This window comes from Triticum dicoccoides, chromosome 2B (assembly GCF_002162155.2).
Source record: "Triticum dicoccoides isolate Atlit2015 ecotype Zavitan chromosome 2B, WEW_v2.0, whole genome shotgun sequence".
NCBI classification, from domain to species: Eukaryota; Viridiplantae; Streptophyta; class Magnoliopsida; order Poales; family Poaceae; genus Triticum; species Triticum dicoccoides.
Genome location: NC_041383.1, coordinates 15,525,349 through 15,551,560, shown reverse-complemented (window position 1 = coordinate 15,551,560; position 26,212 = coordinate 15,525,349). Strand labels below are relative to the sequence as shown.

The window sequence follows — 26,212 nt, the reverse complement described above, 5'->3', positions numbered from 1 at the left end:
AGGGCATATTTCCTTCAGGGGGCTCCAAGCAGTGCGTCTTAGGATCAATGGTAACAGGAGACAAGGGACACGATGTTTTACCCAGCTTCGGGCCCTCTTGATGGAGGTAAAACCCTACGTCCTGCTTGATTGATATTGATGATGTGGGTATTACAAGAGTTGATCTACCACGAGATCAGAGAGGCTAAACCCTAGAAGCTAGCCTATGGTATGATTGTTGTTGTATATGAGATTGTCTATCGACTAGTCTGGCCTCGGTTTATATAATGCACCAGAGGCCTAGGATAACAAGAGTCCTAGCCGAATACGCCGGTGGGGGAGGAGTCCTTGTCTTGATCGCCAAGTCTTATTGAATCTTCCTTGTATGCGGCAACTGTCCGGACTGGCCCATGAGTATACGGCCATGGGGATCCTCGGCCCAATCCAACTGATCGGGAGACGACGTGGTGAGTACCCCATAGTCCAGGACACCGTCAGTAGCCCCCTGAACCGGTCTTCAAGTTAGGGACGCTCCTCGATTCTTCCGAATTGTTCTTCATCTTCGGTTGCCGGTCTTGAAAACTGGTTCAACAAATCTCCTCATCTTCGATCTTGAGGATCGCCGAAATGCATTCGACGAGTTTACACGTCGGGTATCCGAGGAGCCCCTTTAAATTTCCGGCCTTTATCAATGCCTTGTTATTTTTATGCCACACCTCGGGTTTGAAGTTGTTCCCGGGCGGCAGCGTCCTCTTGCATCTGAGCTCCAACGCCGGACTATATTCGAGGTATCTTTTGCAGCCGAGCACCAACGCCGGACTGCTTCCCAGCTCTAACGCCGGAATGTATCCTAGCTCCAACGCCTGACTATGTATCCGAGCTCCAACGCCGGACTATGTATCCGAGGTGTCGTAAATCACCTTGGTTTAAAGAAGTTTGAAGGAGTTTAGCCGAGCTTGATGCCGGAAATGTCCTCTATGGAGCCAGCCACTAGCGCCCGAGTTTTATGCTGGACTGCTTCCGAGGTGGTGCACCACCCCGAATGTGGGCCGATTTTTGTTAATATTTTTGATTGGTGCAATTTATTCTCTACCGAGATACATAGCCAGTAGCCCTCAAGGTGGGTATCGGTCTAAAATCCGAGATGCACATGAAGGATGACATAAGACCGCTGATCCCCGTAACCGCCGAGACTCAGGTTGATTTGCAAAATCGGTCTGAGGATCAAGTCCTAGCTCGGCAGAATACTTCGGGACACAAAGAGCGGGGTGCTCAGTCCTCGAGACTCGGGTTGGGTGCGGCCGACCAACCTGAGGATCAAAATCTCCTCGGAAACTGTATTGCACTTAAAATTTTCTGCATAGAACAAGCAATGCAATAGCCCCCGAGACACTGGTCGGGTGGCAACGCCAGATCAGGGGATCGATGTGCCCCTTTAATATTTGTAAATAATAAGCCCAAAGCCCAGTAGCCCCAGAGCCTTAATGCGGGCAAGGGTGGCCGAATTAAGGATCGATATCCATCACAAATTATGTGTAATGACTCAATGTATCCAAGTACTTTATGTCATTAATTCTTGGATCCGCATTGTACAAAACTTTGTTGACCGACCATCGGCTTCAACCTCCTCGGTCAGTAGCCGAGGAGTGTTTGTCCTACTTTGTAAAGCCTTTATGAGGGCAAAGATTTACGACAAACAAGGCAATCTGGCCATACGGATTTATAAACAAAGGTACGCAGGGAGATATGTTATATTACTGTTTAACAGAAGAAATGTCTTCCAAAGAAAATAGTCCCGCTATCGGTTCCTTTCTTTGGGTTGTCATGCTAAGCATGATCATGCAACCTCAGCTCCAATGTAAGAGCAAAATATCGAGATTTAGTTTGGGAGGCCAGTTAATAGCCCCCGGTAGTGTTCGGTGACAGTCGAGGTCAAGCCGTAAACACTTCGGCCATTGTTATGCATGGCCCATCGTTTAACACCGTCATCAGTTCGCTGACCAGTTTACGCTTATTATGGCAGTCAGTTTTCGGCTTTCTCCACTGAGGTGCTTAACCATGTGAGCTGGAAGCACAATCGCAGTGGTTCTCCCTTTACACACGTAGCCGAACAAAGCAGAACGTAGGAGGCAAGCGCAGGAGCCAGGCAACCCAACTATTGACCGAAGATGCAATTCGAAACCGATGCATATATAGCAATATCCGAGAATGTTTTTGCCGAATCTCTAAAGGTGTCCGGCGTTGCACTGCGAGACTTGTGCTGAAAACGCACAAATAGTTTAAAAGTGCCAAACGCTTGGAAAACCAAAAAACATCAGTAAAAACATGACGTCCGAACAAGATCAAGTGTTCGGTGCCAATCCGAAAATTGGACTTTAGAAGAAAAAAAAGGTGCTTCTGCCGTGCTTTAACATGACACATCATATCTCAAGATTTCACCAGCTAGTGACACATACGCCGCCTTCGACACGGGCGGAGTACTTCTCATTAGGCCAGTTTAGCAAACTAAACTCTAGCGTCTTTGAGAGAGAAATTAAGCTCCCCAGCTAGTGACTACACGCTCGTGTCGAAAAAAGGAGTGATAAATAATAAATACTTTGCAACGACTAAAAAGAAAAACACTTAGTATAAAACGGCTCAAATAAACATAAGAGCCCCCAAGTGACTTGGGTAAAAGTTGACTATATAATGTAAGGTGACATGTAAAATGCCTTCTAGCCGGATTGTAGATCGTTTGTCATAGCGGACCTTTTCGCTTCAACCTCTGGACCCAATAGTCCGGAGTGTGTCCGAATACCCTCGCGGTTATAAAAACCGGGGCATGCGTAGAGACCAGGCGTAGGGGTCATTAGTGCTTTATCAGATAAGTGCCCAACTAGTTATGTTATATTACATGGTTAGTAAGAAACATCTTCCAGGGAGAATAGTTCCGTTAGGGGTTCCTTTCCCTGGGAGGCATGCCCTAAAGTGCATGGCCGAACTGCGAAAAGAGCAGAAAAACATCTGGGGGCGGGAAATGAATAGGTAAGAAATCATCTTTTAGTTCACCGACCGAAAATTCCCTTAAGAACGCTAGCTTTCGGCTTCACCCAGTCTGAGGTACACGTCCGGCTGACCCGACGGTAACAATCGCAGAGGTGCTCCCTTTACCACCTAGCCGAACAATCGGGAATGTAGGGGTAAGCACAGGAGCCAAGCAACCCAGCTTGGCCAAAACTTAAGTCATATCGATGCATATAATGGTGAATAAAAGGTACATGCGGAAGTGTGACACATGTGTTGGGCATAAAGCCCGTATTAATAAGCTTCTGTTAAAGAAGCCCCCAGGTATAATGAGCGCGGGTAGCGCGTCAAGTGTGTTTGAACAAAGTTTGGACAAGGAAAATTTTTACATGCAATGTTTTTCCAAAAAAGTATAATGCTTGGTCGAGCCGAACACAAGTTACAAATTTAAAACTTTGAGCATGAAGGCAACTTAGCTGGTTAATGTATTCGGTATTGACGACGCGGTCCGAGCTTGATGCGGGGCAAGGTTCCATCCCCCAAGCCAGTCCCGAGGTGGCGGAGCAAAGAGCTCGGCCCTCCGAAGTGGTGACATAGCACGGTCAATGCAGGACGGCAGAGTGATGCCGAAGTCCCCGGCATGGGGTAATGAAGTGTTGACGAAGCCCCCCGTCCAGCCGAGGTGACGTCAAAGGATATAGTCCGGCTGGATCATTTTCCTGTGCACAAAAAGTAGTGCAAACCAGAGATAATAGTAATAAAAAATCGTTACATAATAAATAATTTATGCAAAGTGAGTAATAAAATAAATATGGCATGGCGCCGAAGTCAATGTCGATGCAGGGAGGCGGCGTGATGCGGTAAAGGCATGGCAAGGCCAGAATTCATAGGTCGATTCGAGTTCCGGATGCGGCGTTCGCCGGACTATGTACGGAAACTGACCGAACCATCATGCGACCGTCGATAATGCGGCCACCACTTGATAGACCTGTGCACATATGATGGATAAACCAGAGTAATAATTCCTTGGAAGAAATGAACCCAAACAAGCAAAAAATACTAGGATTAATAGCACCTGGTTTATTTATTGTAGTAATCCGAAGGAAGGTGATTCCCAAAATTGGGACTCGATCCGCACACCCATTGCCTGATGGGTGACGGCATGACGATGCTGACAAGGGTTGGCTTGTCGAGGCAAAGCCCTAGGTCCAGCTAATGTGATGAAGCTGGTCGGCTAGTGACACCGAAGTCTCCGGAGTAGGTTGATGAAGGGATGATGAAGCCCCCGGTCCAGCTAACAGTGCGGCCCTGCCGATGCAGGTCGTGACGTGGTCAATGCCGGCTTGATGAAGTGACCGTGCGACGATGCAGGTGTGCCTGCTCCATGTAATCCATGGGGCGGTGATGTTGGCGATGATTTATCCTTCGCAATGCCGGACTCTTGTTCGGCTTTCCGAGATGATGATCCGAAGAAGTTGAGCTCGGCTTAACAAAGTGACGACGTGTCTAGCGCAGGTTAGCAGCCGTGGAGCAATATTGCTGGCCTGGTTTGACACCAGCATGATGTTGAAGATCATGTTCAAAAGATCTTAAAGTTAGTGGGATGTGTTCGGGAACAAAACATAATACCCCATACAAAACTTCCTTCAAAAAGGATGTCCGAAATCCCGTTCATAAAAAGACGAACTCGGGTCGGATTCGTTTTCGCGCAGAAAACAGATCCGAAAAGTGATGCACTAATTGGAAGGTTCCCAGAGTTTGGACGGTCGGATCGAGCTGAAATTTTGAGGGCTGGTAGATATATGAATTCCGCAGCCGATCAACGGTTGGATCTTCCAAAGAAGGTCCGAGCTAGAAGCTCGACACCACGCCCTAAACTCGTCCGGATTCTCGTCCAGATTCAATGCGGCTCCGGTATATCGGAGATTGCCAGAGATTCCTCCATCGGAACTCGACAAAATTTTCCAGGGTTGTTCTATACTCAATTTCGCACCCGAAGCGATTGTTAAAACGACACTTGAGGAGGCGGTGGCGGCGGACACAAGTCCGCTGTCCAGAAAAACAGCACGGTCGCCTGAGGGCAATGTTGACGTTGAGCCCCTGAGCTCCATGGATGACTCCTCCATGATCTTGATAGAGATCGGAGTTGGTGTTGATGAAGGCCTTCATCCGAACATGACGGTCGGAGGTAGGGCGCGGTCCTCGGTCAAGCCAAGGTGACCAGTCGAGTTGGTGACGAAGAAGCCGACGTCGCAGTTGACCTGCAGTCGAGCCATTGATCCTTTCGCCAATCACACAGTGAAACTCTCAATTAAAGCACCAATGTCGGTGTCAAAACCGGTGGATCTCGGGTAGGGGGTCCCAAGCAGTGCATCTTAGGAGCAACGGTAACAAGAGACAAGGGACACGATGTTTTACCCAGCTTCGGGCCCTCTTGATGGAGGTAAAACCCTACGTCCTGCTTGATTGATATTGATGATGTGGGTATTACAAGAGTTGATCTACCACGAGATCAGAGAGGCTAAACCCTAGAAGCTAGCGTATGGTATGATTGTTGTTGTATATGAGATTGTCTATCGACTAGCCTGGCCTCGGTTTATATAATGCACCAGAGGCCTAGGATAACAAAAGTCCTAGCCGAATACGCCGGTGGGGGAGGAGTCCTTGTCTTGATCGCCAAGTCTTATTGAATCTTCCTTGTATGCGGCAACTGTCCGGACTGGCCCATGAGTATACGGCCATGGGGATCCTCGGCCCAATCCAACTGATCGGGAGACGACGTGGTGAGTACCCCCTAGTCCAGGACACCGTCGATGGCCATGCTCTGAAGGATGTCAACACACTGATGGTTGCCGAAACATTCATGAGGGAGGACAACACGACACAACATTGGCTGGGTGGTTTATGCTATAGTAGAAAGAAAGAGTGTTTGGAGAATAAGTACAAAATAACTAAAGCCACCAAGCGGTCCATAGTGTTGGAGAAGAAAAGAGTGTTTCAAAAAATAAAACAAAAAAAGGAAGGAGTATTATAGAAAATAAGTAGGAACGAGAAGTAAAACTGGCGATGAAGGAGAAAGACGGAGACAAGGCGTCGTTGACGAACGTATTGATGTTAACATGGTGTTCGCTGGCACCAACAAAATGGTAGGCCGAATTGTTAGGAGTAGAAGATGTGGGAAATGACGAAGACGAGAAGAATAACAATTACCCCTTCAAGCAATTAATGGTATGTGGGATGGAGGTGGCGCTTATTGGTAACTAGGAATACGTTCAGATTGTCACTCGCCTTCAACGTCAATGTGCATTTGCAAAGTTGAATGGACCTTTGAGAGTGATCTTTATTTGTTGTTCTATGTCAATAGTATGTGTTAGTTTAACCAACTCTACATATTGCAAATATGAAAATTTTAATTCATGTTGCAATGCACGGTGAAGATGAGGTGGACGTCATTTGGTTTTAGAAGAGGTGGCTTCAGTGAGAAATGTTCCGCTACAGCAGGAAACCGAGTGAGAAGGGTAGGGTCGAACAAAAAAACAAAAGGAAGTGTCCAGGGATGGGTTTTGTGTTTGACTCAGGTGTTGGAAATAACATGACGCATAGCCCGTAGCAACGTACGGGCGTTCTCCTAGTCATTAATTAATGTAACAGAGTTCAATCAGTTTCTGGTGTGCCAGACTGGACAGCTAACCTGCCGATGATACGCCGCTGGCATGCATCTGTCGACTCCGGAGTCGTTAACTAAACCTGGCTCGTCTCTGCAGATTATCTCGTGCGCACTCTCAAGGATGGCAACTACTCCATGTTTGATATGGCTGTCCTCCCCATGCAATTTCAGGCAGCACCGTGCAATCCATGCAACACGCTTCAGTGCCTGCAACTACTATGGAGTTGGCTCCTGTACAGCTCGCCTGTCAAGCAACTCTTCAATACTACCGGATCTGCATTCATCTCTACCTCACCTTGGAAGAATGCATTTTTCCCTGTCATAACCTCGAGCGTCACCATGCCCAGGTTGTCCACATCGCTCGTCGGCTTCAGATGACCCGTGTGGAGGTTCTCAAGTCGATGTACCCAATTGTGCCTCCAATCTAACTATCTGCCCACCGCGCTCGGTCCTGGAACAGCTCCAGAAGTGATACAGGAGGCGACTCTCTTGCTTTCCTCAACACCGCCGGTGACGCTGAGTTCTTGTCCGTCTCCATCTGCCGCTCTGCGGGCAAGTCCCAGGCAGTTTCTGTTCGGCAGAGATATTAGGATAGACATATTTTGTTTTCAGAGGTGCCACATCAATGGTGGGGAGGCGAGTGCATCCTTGCATCGCCGTCCAATTTAAAGACCGCCACCCGATGCGGTCACATGAGATGCAAAGAGAATAGCTGGTCCACCCCACAAGCCAGCTTCAATGCATCTGCCGCGATTCATGACGTTGGAAGAAATTCTTACGGGTGAAAACACTGTAACTAACTTTTTTTTTTCAAAAAGCCACAATCTTTAAACAAAGGGTTGAAATTAAGATCTGTTTCACCCCTAGGTTACCCGTACCGAGTCTTCAAAACCAGATCACATATGACTATATTTTGACTAACTTTTTTGCATGAGCAACTTCGGGTGCTACGGAACATGGAACGATTGCCTATCATCAAAATTCTGGTCGATGTTAGCTATCATGACCGCCAAGTTAAGTAGATTCACCTTTAAGGACATTTCCAACCGATCCCCTCCAACCGGTTAGTAGAGTAAAAATTCGGTTTTACTTCTCTAACTGGCACCTAGCCGATCCCCAACCGGCACCTAACCGATCCCCAATCGGCGCTAGAGGACGATAAATTATCCTCAGCCGCACCCGCGTTTGTTTGTTTGGTAACGTTTCAGAATCACGTGACCACGACGAAGGTGACAAAAGAAAAAAAAATTTAAGGACACCTGGGGGGCCGCTTACAATTAAGATGTCCATTCCTAATGTGAAGGCATGTTCGATTGAGCAAACTACCGGCCACGCGCTCGCTACCTGCATCCTTTAAAAAATATTTTGCATGTATCCCAATAAATATTTCAACCATTTTTTAAAATGCTCATCATGTAGAGGTAAAATATTCAACGTGTATCCCAAAAATATTCTGCGTGTATAAAAATATGCAACGTGTTTAAGAAATATGTTGTAGATGAGTTTGCGAGTGTTGGATCTCGGAAATGATGTTTTGCCGACAGCAACTGGAAGCAACTCGACAAACAAAGGCCGCGTAGCATTACCAGCGTGGACACGTTGTCGGCCTCTTAGCGTATGGCCTTGCCGAGTTTTAGCTCTGTAATCTCGGCAAACATGGGCTCTCGGTGAAGTCGTTGGGACACATGGTGGCCTCCGAGGCATTTATTTTTGCAGAGTTCTGCCCGACAGATCTCGGTGAAGTCATGTGCCAGGTGGCGAATCCTGTACGACCTGCTTGTGAGAGAGCACCTAGTGAGGGTGGGCCACCTGCCAGCCTCCCCATGCGTCCGGGTCGCACGTACGACCCGTTCGTATAGGATTATTTTGCCCCGTCAAGTGAGCTTTTGTGCTGAGTGCCACGTTTAGATCTCGGCAAAGTATTTGCCGAGTCCCAACGGCTAATACTTGGCAACATGGCCTTTTTTCTGAAGAGTGTAGGCCGAGTACCTTAATAGGAGAGCTGAACACGGCACTTTGTATGCCGAGTTCAAATACGCTTTTGCCGCGTTTTCGGGGCACTTGGAAAATATAAAAATTGTAGCAGTGGAAGGCCCACTATCAATTTGACCACGCAAATCGATCCATCACATGGCTGGCCAGCCAGCACGACGTAGTTATCTGCCGCCAATCGAACAAAGCGTGAGTCACGGGGGACACCGCCAATCCAAACATACATGATTCCAGTCCAGCTCATGATTCTAATTAACTACACGATCGGAGATGCATTCCAGATTTCCAGCTCTTCCGAACATGCCTCATGATTCTCATCGATTCTATTGACGTCCGAACATGATGCATCACGACGAAGGCAAGAAGGATCGCCCAGCCTTTCGCTATAGAAACGCAAGTCATATGGGCACGTGCGACGATTCACCCGTGATTGCATACCAGTTGCCCTCTGACACAGACCCGAAATTATTTAATTGCTCGTAATTAACCAGTACGCAACAGTGTAACTGGCCTACCTTCTATATAAAGAAGAGCCGGCGATCAACAGAGGAACACCACCGGCGATCAACGACAATGAAGGTAGAGGACGTCCTCCACATGGCTACCGGCGACGGAGAGAATAGCTACGCCGCCAACTCCAGGATCCCAGTTTGTATCCAAACTAGCATCCTGCACTCGTTTCTTTCTTTCTTTCTTTCTTTCATGTAATCAAGCTATGTGTAGCACCTTTTTATACATACTTTCGCAGATGAAGGCCATGCTGAAGAACAGGCCATTGCTTCAAAGGACCGTAGAAGAGGTATACACCTCGCTCTCCCCAGCGAGCACCATGGTCGTCGGTGACCTCGGCTGCTCATCCGGCCCGAACGCTCTCTTCATCGTCGCCGAGGTTACCGGCATGATCTCTGACTACAGCAAGAACACAAACGAACAGCGTGGCGTGGAGCTGCAGTTTCTCCTGAACGACTTGCCCAGGAACGATTTCAACCTCATCTTCCAGTCGCTTGATCAGTTCCATACTGTCACTAGGGAAGGGGAGGACCATGAGGCGGTGACGCCACCGTACTATGTCGTCGGGCTACCGGGATCGTTCTACAACAGGCTTTGTCCTAGCCAGAGCGTCCATCTTTTCCACTCGTCCTACAGCCTCCATTGGCTCTCCAAGGTACACGCATGATTGCACACTTGTCATGCTAAATTATGTTCCAGCCTAAACTAAACATCAGACTGCAACAAAGCAGTACTCATCCACACTTGATCATACACTTATGTTCAAGCATCATCCAGTGTTTATCATTCCAGTTTTGTCTCCACGAGAAAGCACAGCAAAGGTTATCTATTATACCATAAAAAAGAAGGGACCTAGCTTAGTTAACAGGGCCATACTTTTAAACATCCAAAAACTATGTGCAAAATGACCATGTTATTTCTTTACTGGAAGGAGTAAGACGCATGAAAATAATTGACTTGCCAAGTAAGGAATAACTATTGTGGTAATGCAGTTTAATTGGTTCTACGTTAGTTAGGAGTCTACTCCCTCCATCCCATAATATAAGAACATTTTTGACACTACACTAGTCATGCGCCGTGCATGATCGCTTATTTATGCGTGTTCCTCTTCCCCCTCTCTCATCTCTTACATATGGACGAACTAGCATTGCCACCGACACACTAATCCCTTCAAACAACAACTTGGTTAATTCACCATGCTCTAGTGTATCAAACCAAGCTTTTTCCACCCCATTGGAGATGGTCTTAGGACATGATTATGTACACGCAAAACATTATGATAATATAGTCATATATACTGTATCAAATTAGTAAATAGTATTCATACTACTACGAATTATTATTAGTTTTACGAATGGTAATGTATGTTCCTCATTTTTACATGTAACAGTATAATCAATAGTTTTACGAATGGTAATGCTCTACGATATTTTTCTGTAGATTGATAAGTCCCACTCTAAAATCTCGTGCTTATAATCATGCATAGTTTTTCCCATTTGATCTCAGGTTTACTAAATAATGTCTCGTTTGATTGTACTAAATGTCTTAGGTGCCTGACCAACTCTCAAGTGGCAACTATATAAATGAAGGAAACATCCATATTGGAAAGACTACTCCGCACTCAATAGCAAATCTATTCAGAGAACAGTTTCAAATTGACTTTGAGTTGTTCCTTACACTGCGCTCAAAAGAATTGATGAGTGGTGGGCGAATGTTTTTGATGCTTCTGGGACGAAAGAGCGAAGAAATGCTGACGCATGGGGAAATTGGCACCGTGTGGGAATTGCTTTCTGAATCTCTCCGGTCACTTGTCCTCAAGGTATAGTCGGCATGCCTGTGTTATTTTCAAGTTTAATATTTGGTTATGATTAGATACTAAAATCTTCTGAGCATAGATCATTCCTATTCACCCTAAAATACATAGTAGTGGTTTTGTTCTTGTGAATCTCGATCTCTCGTAGAATTGATACTAAAGCCTTTTGGTATTTTGCATTTCATAAATAACCTTATGTAATACAAAAATGCCTTTAGCTTGTGCTGAAACGCATGGCGTGGAAACAATCGCTATGATATTCTATATTTATTTGACAGGAATTCTATATCAAGTCTTACCGTGGTTACTGGTCCATTGCAGGGTCGCGTGGAAAAAGAAAAACTTGACTCATTCAACCTGCCACTCTACGCCCCATCAGTGGAGGAGGTGAAGGCAGTGGTCAACCACACAGAGCTATTCGACATTGAGCATGTGGGGATGGTCGAAGTCAATTGGGACCCTCAAGATGATGATTCTGACGACGAGCACATGGTGCTTGACCCTGCCAGCAGTGGGAGAAACCTCTCCATGACCATCAGATCAGTGTTAGAGCCACTTATTGCTGGCCACTTCGGCGAGGGCATTATGGATGAGTTGTTTGCGGTGTATGCCTGCGTCGTTGCAAAACATCTTGAGAAACGGAATGCCAAGTTGCCCAGCATCGTGGTCTCTCTGAAGAAGGCGATGCATTAAAACCTGAACTAGCAACATGTGCGCGAACGGTTTATAAGACAATATGTATGAATAAATTATATGTCCTACATGTGTTGTAACTACTATGATAAGGCCTCAGATTCGAATGTATTTCAACTTCCCAACGGAGAATATTAAGCACAAAATACTTAGTAACTGTCCATGTAATATGTTATATATTCTAAAATACATGTGCAGGTCATGTGTGAGGCTGCCACGTACAATTTCTGACGGATCTCATCATGGATCCCCACATTACTAAGTGTATCTCAATACATGTAGTGTTGGTGGAGACTTCAATATCGTTGGACATAATGGTGATAAGACTTAGAAAATGCATCATTGTCCTTTTACTGATTTTTTTCAATTCTACTATTCCTACTCTTGCTCTAAGGGAGTTCTATATTAGTGGAATCATCTATACATGGCCTAATAAGCAAGCCCATGCTACTCTCGAGAAATTAGACAAGATCCTCATGTTTAGTGAGTGGGTGGATTTATTTCCTTTAGTTCATTCGAGAAATGTGGTTTGATGTGTATCTGCTCATAATGCTCTAATATTACCCTCTGGGAACTATGTCATGACATCACCTAAAATAAATGAATTGACATTTTTGTTGAGCTAGGTTAAGAATGATGAGTTTCTTCTTTTGGGTAGTAAAATTTGGAACAAGCGTGTAAGATATGAGGATTCCAATATCATTAACATAAAGCTTAAAATATTTAGTAATTTTCTTAAAGGTTGGAGTTCCAATAAGTTTGGGCATTCCAAAAAGAGGAGAAAAGAGCTTCAAGAGGAGTTGGAAGTATTGGGTAGTATGGAGGAAGTTGGACCTGTGTCTCCTGAATTGTGTAGTAGGTGGACTGCTATTTGTGTGGAAATAAATGAGATTTTAGTTGATAAGGAATGTATTAGTTACGAAAATTACATGATAGATGGTTGGTGACCAATACACTTACGACAATTACAATATCACGTCCCTAGGTGCCACGTGTGTTGGCAGTTTAGGGCTATGGTCCCAAGGGCTCTCGGCGGTGGCTGTAGAGCCAAGGCTGTGGGGGCAGTGTGGTTGCCAGCCATGACGCCCGGTCGTGGCGGGTCAGGGCTTCACCTCCTAGATCCATCCTGCTGCAAGTGGTGAGCTGATGGTGGATCGCTCGACTGCAATGTGCAACAGTGAAGCATCTAGAATTGACCATTATATCAGCATTGTGTAGCAGAGCATCATCTAGAACTATGTTTTTTTATTTGCATGGTAATACGTGTCTCATTTATAGAATAAACATCAAGTTACAAGGCACGACTGAAAAGATACATCTAGAATTGTGCTTGACAAATCACTCGACTGCAATGCACACGGATTAAATACATTAACATTTTATAAATGGCCATGCTTTTTCACGCGAATACAAATTGTTCTCAGATTGTGTGCCTTTTGGGCTATATAAATAAACTTTCCTCCTGCTTTATAAATAAAGCAATCATATGCGACAAGTTCAACTATGAAAAGAAAGTGAAAAAGACCTCCAAATGGCCAGTAGACCAGGAAATCTGCGGCAAAGTGAGACGACATGCGTCAGCAGTTATCGCGTCCATTTTATGACCAAGTTAGTCGTGATCCCGCTGTCTAGAGAGCAGGTGTCAATGCTACAAAAATGCAAGGGAATTTGAAGATATAGTCAGAAGTCCGTCTATCTGGTTAGCACGGGTTTGAATAAACCCTGTGAGATCCAGGGCTTGCCAGAGTCGGACCTAGAACCTCACAAACAAAGCTCCAAAGAAAGCTCACTCGTGCGCTACACGAGAATAAGACGTGGGACCGTGAACACAAACATGAAGCTGAACCTGGATTTCACAGAAAAGAAAATGACAGGACTCTAAAACAACGACAGTAAACAATTAAAACTTGAATCACTACTCCCGTGACCCTGCAGGTTCATCCCTTCAGGTAACAAATTACTTGGCGACGCTGTGTGTCAAACTATCTACTGGATAAATTATCTTTCGGCTCACTTACCTCATCACTATTTCGGCCCCTATATTCTGTGACGACCCAGTCGACATGGCTCCTTTGCACCCTGCTTGCGGCTGACTCCTGTGGACGCGTTGATCTCGCCCAGCCAGGCATCGGCGACGTGCCGGTTAGCCGCCTCCGTCAGGTGGACGCCGTCCCAGTACAGCCGAGCAGACGGATCCCGGCACGTCGTCGCGGCTGCATCGCCGCATGGAACAGTCGAGTTCATTCCGTACCTTCCGGGCCCTCCACAGCACACCATAAGCACGTCCTCTTCAAAACCTGCAATCATCCATCCATCAACGTCAACCACCTTCCACGATGACATTTTGTCTATGTGCTAAGCACCTAATTTAGATTCTTCCAGCAGAGTTGGTGATGCTAACCGAACTTGTGCGGTGACTCCACCATCTCCATGATCGGGCCGAAGAAATCGGCGTAGATGATCTTGACGTTGCGGTGCTTGGCCCGGAGCTTGGTGAGAGCCGCCTGCAGCAGAGCGTTGTGGTACAGCCCCAGCTCGTTGTGCGCTGTCAGACAGCCGGTTTTGGAGTTGTATGCTGACGGTGGGGCGCCGGCAAACTTGGTCAGGATGGGCGGCGAGCATCCGGACGGGATCACGCCGGGAACCAGCAGGCTTCTTGCTCCATGCTTGATCAGCCTCTGTTGAGTCCAACAATTAGTTTAGCATGGGTGCTTGTAGGTGTGGATTTTCTGTACTCGCATGTAGCTACACCTTCTATTTGGATCATTCATCTTTGCACCATCTGTGCTATTTTTATATTGAAATTTCTCTTTTTCGTTTCTCTCATACATGAGAACTTTTTTTTTTGCGAGAAAAACTTTCGATCTATTCATCAACTATCAAGGTAGCACAAAGACTATCAGAAGTAACATCCAGGTCCGTAGACCACCTAGCGACGAGTAAAAGCACTAGAGTGCGCCGAACTTGCATAAGAACCAGTCGATGCACAAAATGTTTTGATGCAACATAAATTTGCAATAAGTTTTATCGTTTTATATATTTCTGTTGCGCAAAAAGAAAAACAATTCTGCACATAGTAATACTTGTGTGATGTTGATGTGCAATGTTTCAGGTTCAAATGTTTTCTCATATGGGAGAAATGAAAAAGAGAAGTTTGTAAGCATGAATTCTGATGCAAAATTGGATGGTCTAGATAAGAGGTGTACCAGCTTGGGAGTAGAGATAAATCTTCACGCTTGTAGGTGTGGATTCTCATTTTCTAAGCTCTTGTAGAGCTTCATGAATCATGACTGCATAAGAGCAAGAGCAGGAAAGTACCTCGATGGCGATGGAGATGGTAGCGATAACATCTGGAACGAAGGATCTGACTTCGTGCACCGTTTTCCGTTGGAAAGAGAAGTGATAGTCGTTGACTCCGAACTCGCCCACCAAGAAGAGGGATCTGCCCAAGAATTTCTTGCACTCTGGACGCCAGATGCATATCATTTGAGTTCTCATCAAGCGTTGACTTGGATAATGAAAGTAATGATAGCTACGGATGCCCATGAATATTGTAATTGTAACCTCGAGGTGTGCGGCACAATGTAGGCTTCATGGACTCAAACCACTCCAGCTGCACGCCTAGGCTGGTGTTGAGGGGGAACTTGCTGGAGCCACTGGGGATGTCCCTCTCGTGGAAGAAACCGGCATCTAGGGCGGTGGCGGCTCCAACGGCGAAGTTGGCACCTCGGCGGAAGCTGCTGTTCAGGGTGGACGGGGCGAGCGGGCTTTTGGGCCCGCTCGTGGACCGAAGTGGACCGGACCGAAATAGCCCGGACCGACAAAAAAACTGACCGGTCCGGTCCGTGAAAAGGGGACCGAAAATTGATCGGTCCGGTCCTGCCTTGGCTCGGTCCGGCTCGGTCGGACCGAAGGTGGCGCGCTTCTTCCGCCTAGCCGCCGGCGACGCCCTGCTGTGGCGCCGGTGAGATCCCCTCCGGCACTGCCGCACCCCTCCTCGATCCAGTTTTCCTTTCCTTTCGTTCTGTCGAACAGAGAAAGAACGAAAGAGGTGGGGTTCGATCCAGTAATCATGGCATTATCCCACTACTAGCTCCACGTCCAAATTGATCCACTAATCAAGGAAGGCCCGCAGAGAAAAAATTGTGGGCTCATGCACGCGCTACACTACTTGCATGTACTCCGTAATAGGGACATCCTGTGCGAGGATGGCGCGCGTTTAGATCAGGCACGGCTGTTACGCAAGGAATAAAGAGAGCGCAAACTGAAAAGCCGCACCCCAGTTGCACGTCCTGCGCGGGCATGCCGTTTAATTAGATCGGGCACCCCCCATGCGTGATGCGTGCATGCCGTTTAGATCGGCACGTCCCGTGCGTGCATGGCGTGAGTGTTGCAGGTTCATGGTTGGCAACGACAATGTCTAAAGCTCGCGGTTCATGAATAACAGCCGCGCTGCCCAGCGCACGCCTTGCCGCCGGCGCTCGCGCATCTGACCCACCTCTCCAGAGCAACCACGCATGTTGCACACCTCGCCGCCGCACCCGGGCAAGTCGCCGCCGGTGGCCGTTGGTCGGTCCGCTCGGTCCGGCCCGGGCTTCCTCGTCGCCGGTCCGGTCCACAAAATCAGGACCGTGATGCAGCTCGGTCCGGTCCGGCCCGGACCGCCGCCGGCCGGTCCAAACGACGGCTCGGACCGGGCCCGGACCGGCCCGGACCGTGTCCACCCTTAGCTGCTGTTGTGCGCCAAGGTGGGCGGCACATACGGCAGGCCCAGGTTTTCAGCTGCTCCCACAAATTCAAAATCATAAAATTTATGACTGCTGCGTTTTCCAGTGGCTTGCCCGGAGCATGCACATACCAATGAAGTCGATGATGAGCCGACCGTCGCCGTTGCGGCCGGTGGGGCGGCCGAAGAAGGTGGTGCCGTAGGGAGGCCGCGTGACGGGGTCGAAGACAGAGTACCATCCGAAGACGACGGGGTTGTTGCCCGTGTCTGCGAAGGAGTCGCCGAAGCTGAAGATGGACGGGTAGCGAGTGGCGCCGGAGGGGGAAGAGATCACCGGCTTGGACCGCGAGAGGGAGAGGAGCAGAAGCAAGGCAGCGCATACGAGCTTGTGCATCCTGACCGTTTAATGATGAGCGAGGTTGAAACATGGGCAGAAGAAGACGGTGTTCAAGTTGGCTTAAGAATAAACAAACAACTACTCTGCTAATCTCTAATCTCGCCCGCCAATGCCGCATCCTGTAGCTGGATCCACCGACTGGCACAACGTGGGCACGCCAGCGGTGGTGCTGGCCAATTTGTTTGTCGAACCGCAGTCCTAGCTAATCGTCCACAGATGCTTTTGCAAAATTGGCCACTAGCACTAAGAAAAATATATGATTAGAGTGTTATGTAGTGTTGAATACTTCTCGCAAAAAAAAATGTAGTGTTGAATACTGTATGGTTGGAAAGCCACGGAAATTTGCATTAAAGACTGTTTGGAATCTCACAGGAAAAACAAAGTATAGTTGTAAAAAAAGAAAGTTCGTTTAAACATAGTGCAATGCAATCCCTATGGGAAAAAGCCTAAGGGTTCAAATCCTATAATAATTAATCAAACGACGTACATGATAAATTTTCCAAAAGATCAAAATCCTAAAAATAATAATTTTTCTTTCAATAAAAGAAGCCTGCATGAAACAACAAATTGAAGCGCGAATCCTGAGGGTTCAAATCCAACGAACCAAATAAATGATGTCCATTTTTAATATTTTTGAAAAACCAAATTAAGGAACAATGTGAAATGTGTTCAAAATTATAGATACAGGACACGAAAATTTAATCTACATTGAACATAACAACTTCGAATTTTAAGATCAAAGTTTGGCATTTTTATGTATTGATTCGCTATATTTTAGGCATTAGTTGGATTTCTAGGCTTTTAATGGATATAACTCAATTTATACTACACGTATATTACAACGTCATTCAAAATTAAAAAAAAACATATTTAAGTACGCAAGTAGCTTTGTAGCTATTATATAAAAATGCATGAAGATTTTCAACATTTATTTGCGAAGTTTCAAACCTCAGTTACATGTCATGTTTTTTTCTCATTTTTTGAAAAATGTATATGTAATCCCAAATTATATGAAAAATGGGCAATGATAGGACCTCAATAGCCTTAATTTAAAATTTCAAAAATATTCACAAATTCCTTGACGTACATTATTGCTCTCGGACCAAAGCCTCTTCAAGGAAAATATCGTAGCTTTCCTTGCACTATGGTTGTGTTATTTTCTAGCTTCCACTTGATTTTTTTTTTACTAATCTACACTACCAAAAAATACATAACGTCTCCATTTCACTCAACCCTCGTCAACCTCCATCCCATGCTTAGCATGCCACGCACGCACGCACGTGACTCTCCTTCCTCCCCTCACGCACGTGAGGGGAGGAAAATGGTCCGCTACAACCCACGCACGTGACTCTCCTTCCTCCCCTCTATTCCCTCTATACACTGGTTGTATTTCTCCAACGATAATCAAGCCTTTGCTTTATAGAGAAACAGAGATAGGTTGGTGGAAGAGTATAGTGGCGTAGCTAGGATTTTATGCCAGGGTGGTCCAATTGTCATAGAATAAAATTGCACTACAAATTCAACAAAACAACATATGCATACAGAATATATCAAAAACATATATCAACTAGGTCTTTCAAATAATTATAAAATTCATTATTAAGTCTTAAATTTGTGTAAAAGAAGATAACACACCATATTTGTCCGAATAACGCCTTCTCCAGACCATAAAAGTTCTATTTATCAATTATCAATTGAAAATATAAAACTAAATCTTGCACTCTCAGGTCTCAAATTAACTTATTCAAATCTTCATAGCGAGAAATTTATACCTTGAATTTATGAATTAATAGAGAACAAAAAATCTTACTTTAAATTGGAGTAGTAGGATGGAAAGCTGAACAATGGTTCTCAATCTACCTAGGTTGTGCGTGCGTGCGTGATTCGTTCGGCCGCCTGTTTGGCGCGGCCGGCAAGTGTCCTTTGCCCGGCCGCCAGTCCGTCGCCGTCGACGAGTGCCCTGTAAGCCGGTGGATGCCCGCTGGGGGCTGCTAGGCGATGGCTGATGGCGCTCGCCGCTTGCTGCTAGGGTTCCAGGGGAATCAGGAACGTCTTCTGTGGTGTCGATCAATCAGCGCGCACACGCAGAGACTAACAAGACAATCCTTCACGTGTACATGGGCTGAGTTGGGCTTGCTTTTTTTTCATCATTTTATAGACTAGTAGTGTACTGATGGGCTGAATTCCAGGGTGGTCCATGGACCACCCTGGCCACCCTACAGCTACGCCGCTGGAAGAGTATCTACTATTAAAGGGGAGTTTGTACATTGTTCATTACTTTCCGTCTCACGGGACCCCACTGATTGAAGGATCTTCCGATGATTCTCTATTTTCTTTTACTGTACTCAACTCCACCCAGTTGTATAAGTGTCGATTCAATCACATCTCCTTCCTTTCCTAGGATGCAGTCACATGTCTACTAAACATATATGTTGCCATAAAAAACAAATCGATCCTCAACCAAATACTGTCTCTAGCAGCCTCACCCGATTCACTACCATGCACGAAAAATCAACCTATCTACATCTTCTACACTACCAAAAGAAGACATGATGTTCCTATTTCACTCAACTCGTTCACCTCAATCTTCACTCAATCGTTCACCTCACCCAAGACCAATGATGAAGCTCTTCATGAGAAGAAAAAAAACCGGATGAAATAGCACTCACCCAGTTTTTGGAAGATTTAAAATATAAATTATACATTATAACAATATATGTTTAAACAATTCTTGAATTTGGGAAAAAAATACATAAATGCTTGGATTCAAGAAAGACAAGAAAACTAGAAATTGTACAAAATTTTGGAATAGCGTGCACTAATTTAAAATATTCATGAATTTTAGAAAAGTTCACGAATAAAAAAGGAAAAGTCTGGGTAGAAAAGGGGAAATAAGCCAACTAAAACCGCAAGAAAACCGGTTAAAGAAAAAAAATCAGGAAAAAAGAACAACATAAATATGGTGCACCCAATCGTTGTTGTAGTTGCAATGGCCAAATCCAATTCGGCGCATTATGCGCCAGTTGTTGTTGTTTGTGCAAACAGGCGCACACCCCCTCTCCCCCTTGGGTCGGCCCATCTAACTCTTTTTTTCCGGTTTCGTAATGTTTTGTCGTGTAGGCAAATTGTATTCAACCTTTATCGTGCGCACGGTTTCCCTTTTTTTCGGAAGCAAAACTACCTGGTTTTGTGAATTTCTAGAAGCTTCTAGAAGCTTTTGGCCGATTTTCACTTTTTTTCTTTTTTGGAGAGTTATTATTGGTTTCATCATTTTCCTTTTTTCCTTTTTGGTTTTTTTAATGCATGAACTTTTCAAATTCAAAAACATTTTTCAAATCCTCAAATATTTTCATTGAACATTTTCTCAAATTTGCAATTGTTTTGTGAATTTTGTTTCTTTAAATTTGTGGCTAAAATACGTGAACTTTTTTCTAATCCGTTAATATTGTTTTCCAGATTTGTTACCATTTTTTCAAATCCATGCAACACGTGAGCATTTTTTAGATTCGTGATAGTTTTCAAATGCAAGAACTTTTTTTCAAATCCACAAAACTTTTTGAACTCATGAACTTTTTTCAAACCCATGAAAAAAAATTATCACGCAATTCTTTTTGAACCAGTGAACTTTCTTGATCTCCTGAACTTTTTCGAGATCCTGAAACTTTTTGTGAATCCAGCAAACTTTTTTGAACTTGTTAAATCTTTCGAGTTCGTGAACTTTTTTTTAACCTGAATTCTTTGGAATTCATGAACATATTTTTTTAATTCATAATTTGTTTAAAAAATGCATTTGTATGAAAAGGTGAATGGTTAAAAACGACTAGTCAGTCGCGATCAGGGAACCAGGAAAACCAGAGCTTTATGATCGAGCGCTTGCCTCCTTGTGTAGGTCGGCCCATGAGGGGGTGTGTGTGAGCGTCGGTTACCACCCATGGCGCTTAAGGTGTTTGAGAGGAGGTCTCATTGTAATGCTCTTCAACTTCGTTAGGTACATTGCGAACCAACTTGTTGTTGGATGGTTAGAGGGACTGTAGTATCTCCTGCCCACCAGGATTTAAGTATTGGTGCTCGCATTTATTCCTGGATTTATTTCAGGATTTCCGGCGATGCGCATTCAGTGGGAGAAGACGTACCCGTCGATGACGAGGTGCCTACAGTGACTTCGTAAATTTCAAGATGATATGCCGGCTTAGTCTTTAGGAGGTGCTCATAGGGGTAGGGTGTGCGTGTGTGCGTTCATAGGGGTGAGCGTATGCGCGTATATATGAGCAATTGCGTCTGTACTGTGTTCAAAAAAAGGACTTCGGTAGGTACAGTGGGTGTAGCTGGTCCTTGTGCTACCCGGATTGTAGCACCGGCCAGTAGAATAAATTTTGCAGATGTTTGTTTGTGTGTAGCATAGTTCGAAAATTTTGGCTCAGCCGAGCAATTGGCCCACATCAAGGAAAACATATTATCAAAACAAAATAAAATGATTGCCCTCACCGGGGGAGGGGGAATGGGGAAGGGGTGCTACTTTTCAAGGAAAATTCTATTTGCCGCTCGCTGCGTCAAACTGCCAGCGCTTCGCATAGGTGAGCGACCGAGCAAATGAAACGGGCCGGCCCGTTTAACCATTCCAACACCCCCGGTAACCTTCTAGAGGTTTCCAGCTGGATTTTTTTCTGGTTTTGGGAAACTTCTAGAAGGTTCCTTGAATTGGTTTTCTTTTTATTCTGTTTTTCTATTTTCTTCTCTCATTTTCCTATATCCGTTTTTTTCTTTTGTTTCTTTATTCTGTTTTTTCTATTTTCTTTTTCTATTTTCTCTCATTTTCCTTTTTCTGTTTTCTCTTTTGTTTCTATCTCGTTTTTTATTAATTTAAAATTTGTGCACAATTCAAAAAAATCACAGTTTCAAAGTTTGTGCATAATTCGAAAATTGTTCATTGTTGCAAAATTTGTTCAAAATTCAAAAAAGTTTACGGGTTTAATATTTGTTCACAATTTCAAAAATGTTAGCAATTTTATAATTTTGTTCACTAATTTTGAAATTTGATCATTTTCAAAATTTGTCCACAATTCAAAATGTTTTTGCTTTTTAACCCAAAATGTTCACAATTTTATAGTTTTGTTCATGAATTTGAAATTTTTTCATGTTCCAAAATTTGGTAACAATTCAAAAATGTTCAAGGTTTTCAAAGTTTGTTCGCAGATTCAAAAAATGTTCACAATTTTCTAGTTTTGTTCAGGAAGTTGAAATTTATTCGTGTTTTTAAATTTGTTCACAATTAGAAAACAAATTAGGGTTACAAAATTTGTTCAGAATTAGAAAATGTCACAATTTATAATTTTTTCACGATTTTGAAATGTGTTCATGTTTCAAAATTTGTTCACAATTCGAAAAATATTCGCAGTTTCAAATTTTGTTCAAAGATTTGAAAAATGTTCGCGGGTTTATAATTTTGTTCACGAATTTGAAATTTGTTCATGTTTCTATATTTGTTCACAGTTCAAAATATTGTTCACAATTCTGAACATTTACAGCTTGCCACAGTAGTTTCTGTATTTAAGATCCCCGTTGCATTCCAAGCATAGAACTTTGTCTGGTGGAGTGGCTCATCAAGCGCATCGCTGCGTCGGCTAGAGTTCGAAACCCATTTCTAGCGCTTGGTTTTTTGATGATTTTCTACCTCGTCAAGTGCCACTGCAATATGGGTCGGCCCATGTGAGCCGCACCCAGTGCGAAACGACGGCTCTTTGACGCAGAGCGTCACATAGGAGCTCTCCCTTTTCGGTGCCTTAAACGCCAAAACAGCTTCCTGGTGCTCACGTGTTGCATGCCTGGGCCTGACCCAACAAGGGTCGATGGTCCCTCGTGTCGCTAGGGTCGTTGTTTCTTCAATCGCTTGGATCGATGGTTAATCGGCCAATGCTGACCTGTCAGGTGTTGACCAAAGTCAACCATTTTCACTTTTGGAAAAAAATGAAATTTTTGAAAAACTTGGATTTGAAAAAGTACACAGATTTGCAAGTAAAAGGTTCACGAGTATGGAAATTAGTTTGAAATTTTTAAATATCACGGAATTCGCAAAAAGTTCATAGATTCTTGAAAAAAACAGAATTTGAAAAAAAAATCATTGATTTTAAAGAAAAAAATCATCACATTTTGAAAAAAAATCTTGAATTTCAAGAAATGTTCATCAATTTTGAAAAAATCTGCATCGTTTATGAAACAAAGTTCATCAAATTTTAAAAAGAGTTCTCGAATTTAAGAAATTTTACTATTTTAAAATAAGTTCACAAATTTTAAGAAAAGGAAAAGAAAATGAACAAAGAAACCGAATGGGAAAAGAAAAAAAAATAGAGGAAAAAGCAGCCAACCAAAAACCCAAAATAAAAAAGAAAACCAAACAGAAACCGCTACATTTATTTAGCGTTGTGTTTCAAGAATAACAAAAAAGCAGACCCACTTGGTTATGTGTTTGGTACTAAACAAACGAGAGGTACGCAGTTTGAATCACGTTCAGCGCTGTTTTGTGGAGTTTAAAAAAGAAAGGAAAAAAGAGGTTAATGGGCCACCCCAGAGTGGAGAGGGGTGCACCCCAGTTTGGGAAATGAACTGTAAACAGCGCCTAAGGCGCCATATAGGGTTCAGGCTGCATAGGACTGTAGACGGACGTAGGACGACGACAACAACAACGACACCTAGCCAATCACTTCTGTCTCCTCTTGTTTCTCAAAAACGATCATTTCATGACACCACACGGCCACACGGGTTTCACCTTGAAGATTCAGTCAGAGCATATTCAAGCAATGTCTTCGGCAAGGTAATGACGTAAATAAATATCATCATTGATTGGTATAACCAACTCATGTCAGACCTAAACTTTCACCCCGGGGCTCGAGACCGGGTGCATGTGGCACCATCATTGAAGTCACTCATGTGTTGTCACCATCACTTATCTGATGTATCTATAGAGAAATTTTCCACCACTATTACAATTAATGGTCCTTGAGAGCATCATGTAATCTCTATTGCCTTTGAGGTTTCTTAGTATCTGATGGCTATGTGCATACAATTAATTGACGCAGAGCTAGCCCTAGGGTATACAATTCTTTTTTTATTTTCATAAACTAAATGTGACAATTTATTATGTTTAGAACCAAATAGACTCTTGAAAAAGGTGACGCATATACTCATCTTAAAATATACAGCGGGAAAATAAAATTATTATTTGGCACTGAAATTGAACAGGCAACCAAATTGTATATGGAGTATAAAGAACTCCATTACCAAGAAAATATACATGGAGTAGCAACCATCATAAGAAATGGAAGTTAACAGGAGGTACATATCATAGCAAATTATTCCAAGTTTGTCAGTAAGTAGAGCATGTCCTTTCCTTCTTGCACATGTCTCCTTAAGAAGACTGAATATTCATTCTCCCAGGAGACTGGAGATCTGAAATTTCATGCACTATAGGTTACGAGTTATGACCAGATAAAACGTAGCATAAACTAAGGATATGTGGTTCTACATATAAGGATTATGAAAAACAGTATAGAAAAACTTGAGCAACAATGCATGATTGATAAAAAAATAAGGGGTACCCAACTAAGGATATGTGATTCTGTAGATAAGGGTTGCAAATATCTTAACCCTCTCATTTCTGGGCAACATATGAGAGAAACATGTATCCATTCATTTGCATGCCTAAATTTGATAAACTGAAACCGCCATTAGGATGGCATGTGGATAGTCACTTTCGTACCAGTATGACCTTGTGGCTAAATTAGGATGTCGTCCATTGAGCTGGTCGATAATTTCTTCTATGGAAGGTATCCTCTGTCGATCTGTCTCAACACATTGCAGTCCAATTTCAATGCATTTTTTAATTTTTTTGGAGGCAATCTGCTTTTAATGATGGGTACTCTGATACGATGTGCTGGTCTGTCCAATTTTCATGTACCTATGAACAAGATTGGAATTAGAACCCCTCAAGATATGCCATAAAACATCATTTGTAATCTGAGCTTGTAAAGTTTAATGTTCAAATTATTAAGAAAATTTGCAGTTACTTTTTCAATAAATTGTTCTGCAGATGGTTTGTTTCCCCGGCGATTCTCCTCTCTTGTGGTGGTCTCTAGGATTAGTACACCTTAACTGTATATGCCTGACTTTGTGGAGATTTCACCTCTGTATAGATATTCTGGAGCAATGTATCCACTGCAAATCATTAACATTAACAATAAGTACTACCAGAGAGGTTAGGATGCAATTTAAACCATAATAAAGAATCACAAATTTATCACAGCTCATAATCGACTTACTATGACCCCACTACGTTTTGTGTGTTCATCCGTGTTTATTCTTGACCGAAGAGTCGCGAGAGAGCAAAATCCGCTATTTTCGGTACCATGTTACTATCCAGCAGTATATTTTCGGGCTTAAGATCCATATGCACAATAGGAATGTTGTGTACAAAGAGTAAACCATCGCAGATCCCCTTAATTATGTTGAATCGTGTGTCCCAGCCCATTTGGGTATCTCCTGAAGAAGTGATACACAGGATTACTGAAGCACTCCAAGATAATGACTTGAATATCATTTATTTGTTAGCATGCTAATAGAAAAAAAATTGATCACAAAAGACAACTTTTTATGTACAATTGCAACTTCTTTTGATCATGTGAACTAGTGTACCTATATTGTCAGTGCATAGCATTTAAACCTGAACATGGTGTGACAAAGATTGATGGCCAAACTCCAATTAATAGTGTATAATAGGGTATTAGCATCTTGAAGATTAATGCAATTTGAATCGGGTAGTATGACATACCAAAAAGATTCTTCTTAAGACTTCTCCCGGTAAATATTCATACCAGAGTACACTTTCAACAATGTCAGCAACAATATACCTTCCATTGTTATGCACCACTTTCTTTTGACTTTCATGACAGTAACCAACCAACTTTGCAACATTCTCATGTTGAAGAGCCATAATATTTTGAACCTCATTATTAAATGCTTTATATTGTGGAAGGGGCGAATTTTCTGCAAGTTTCTTGATAGTGATGGTTTCCCCATCTGGCACAGTTCCCTGTTCAACCTCAGACTCTTTCAGCAACATTTTTCAGTAGTTTTTGAAAAGACAAAAATTGTTAAAGCACCACGATACCTCATAAACGGTTCGAAAAGGTCCTTTACCAATTACACGCTTCTCTGAGAACTGATCTGTGATACTCTTCAGAAAGTCTAACGGCGGATGCTTCGGTAATGTGCTCAAAATGCTCGGCTTGTTCTCTTCAGTTCTACCTTCGCTAGCACTAGTAGCCATTTCGGATGATTTAAGAAGTGTTGGTGTTACTCCTAATTACCAGAGCAAAAACATATATATATATATATATATATATATATATATATATATATATATATATATATATATATATA

General features: G+C 43.6%; 2 protein-coding genes and 1 pseudogene across 2 annotated transcripts; 1 reads left to right on the top strand and 2 right to left on the bottom strand.

Annotated features, from left to right (window-relative positions):
* The first annotated feature begins 9,199 nt into the window (after window positions 1-9,199).
* Window positions 9,200-11,929, top strand: LOC119361772 (anthranilate O-methyltransferase 2-like). The gene is made up of 4 exons (XM_037626920.1): window positions 9,200-9,289; window positions 9,390-9,806; window positions 10,701-10,970; window positions 11,286-11,929. Exons 1-4 carry the CDS (start codon window positions 9,215-9,217, stop codon window positions 11,655-11,657), a joined length of 1,134 nt encoding a protein of 377 aa, XP_037482817.1. The 5' UTR covers window positions 9,200-9,214; the 3' UTR covers window positions 11,658-11,929.
* Window positions 11,930-13,492: 1,563 nt separating this feature from the next.
* On the bottom strand, window positions 13,493-16,965 carry LOC119366843 (GDSL esterase/lipase At5g45910-like). Its single transcript, XM_037632544.1, has 6 exons — window positions 16,516-16,965; window positions 16,386-16,439; window positions 15,222-15,392; window positions 14,976-15,121; window positions 14,059-14,335; window positions 13,493-13,954 (listed from the first exon to the last, which is right to left on the bottom strand). The coding sequence occupies exons 1-6, from the start codon at window positions 16,775-16,777 to the stop codon at window positions 13,695-13,697; spliced, it is 1,170 nt and encodes a 389-aa protein (XP_037488441.1). The 5' UTR covers window positions 16,778-16,965; the 3' UTR covers window positions 13,493-13,694.
* A 7,392-nt stretch (window positions 16,966-24,357) lies between these two features.
* Window positions 24,358-26,116, bottom strand: LOC119366842 (annotated as a pseudogene).
* Between the last annotated feature and the right edge of the window lie 96 nt (window positions 26,117-26,212).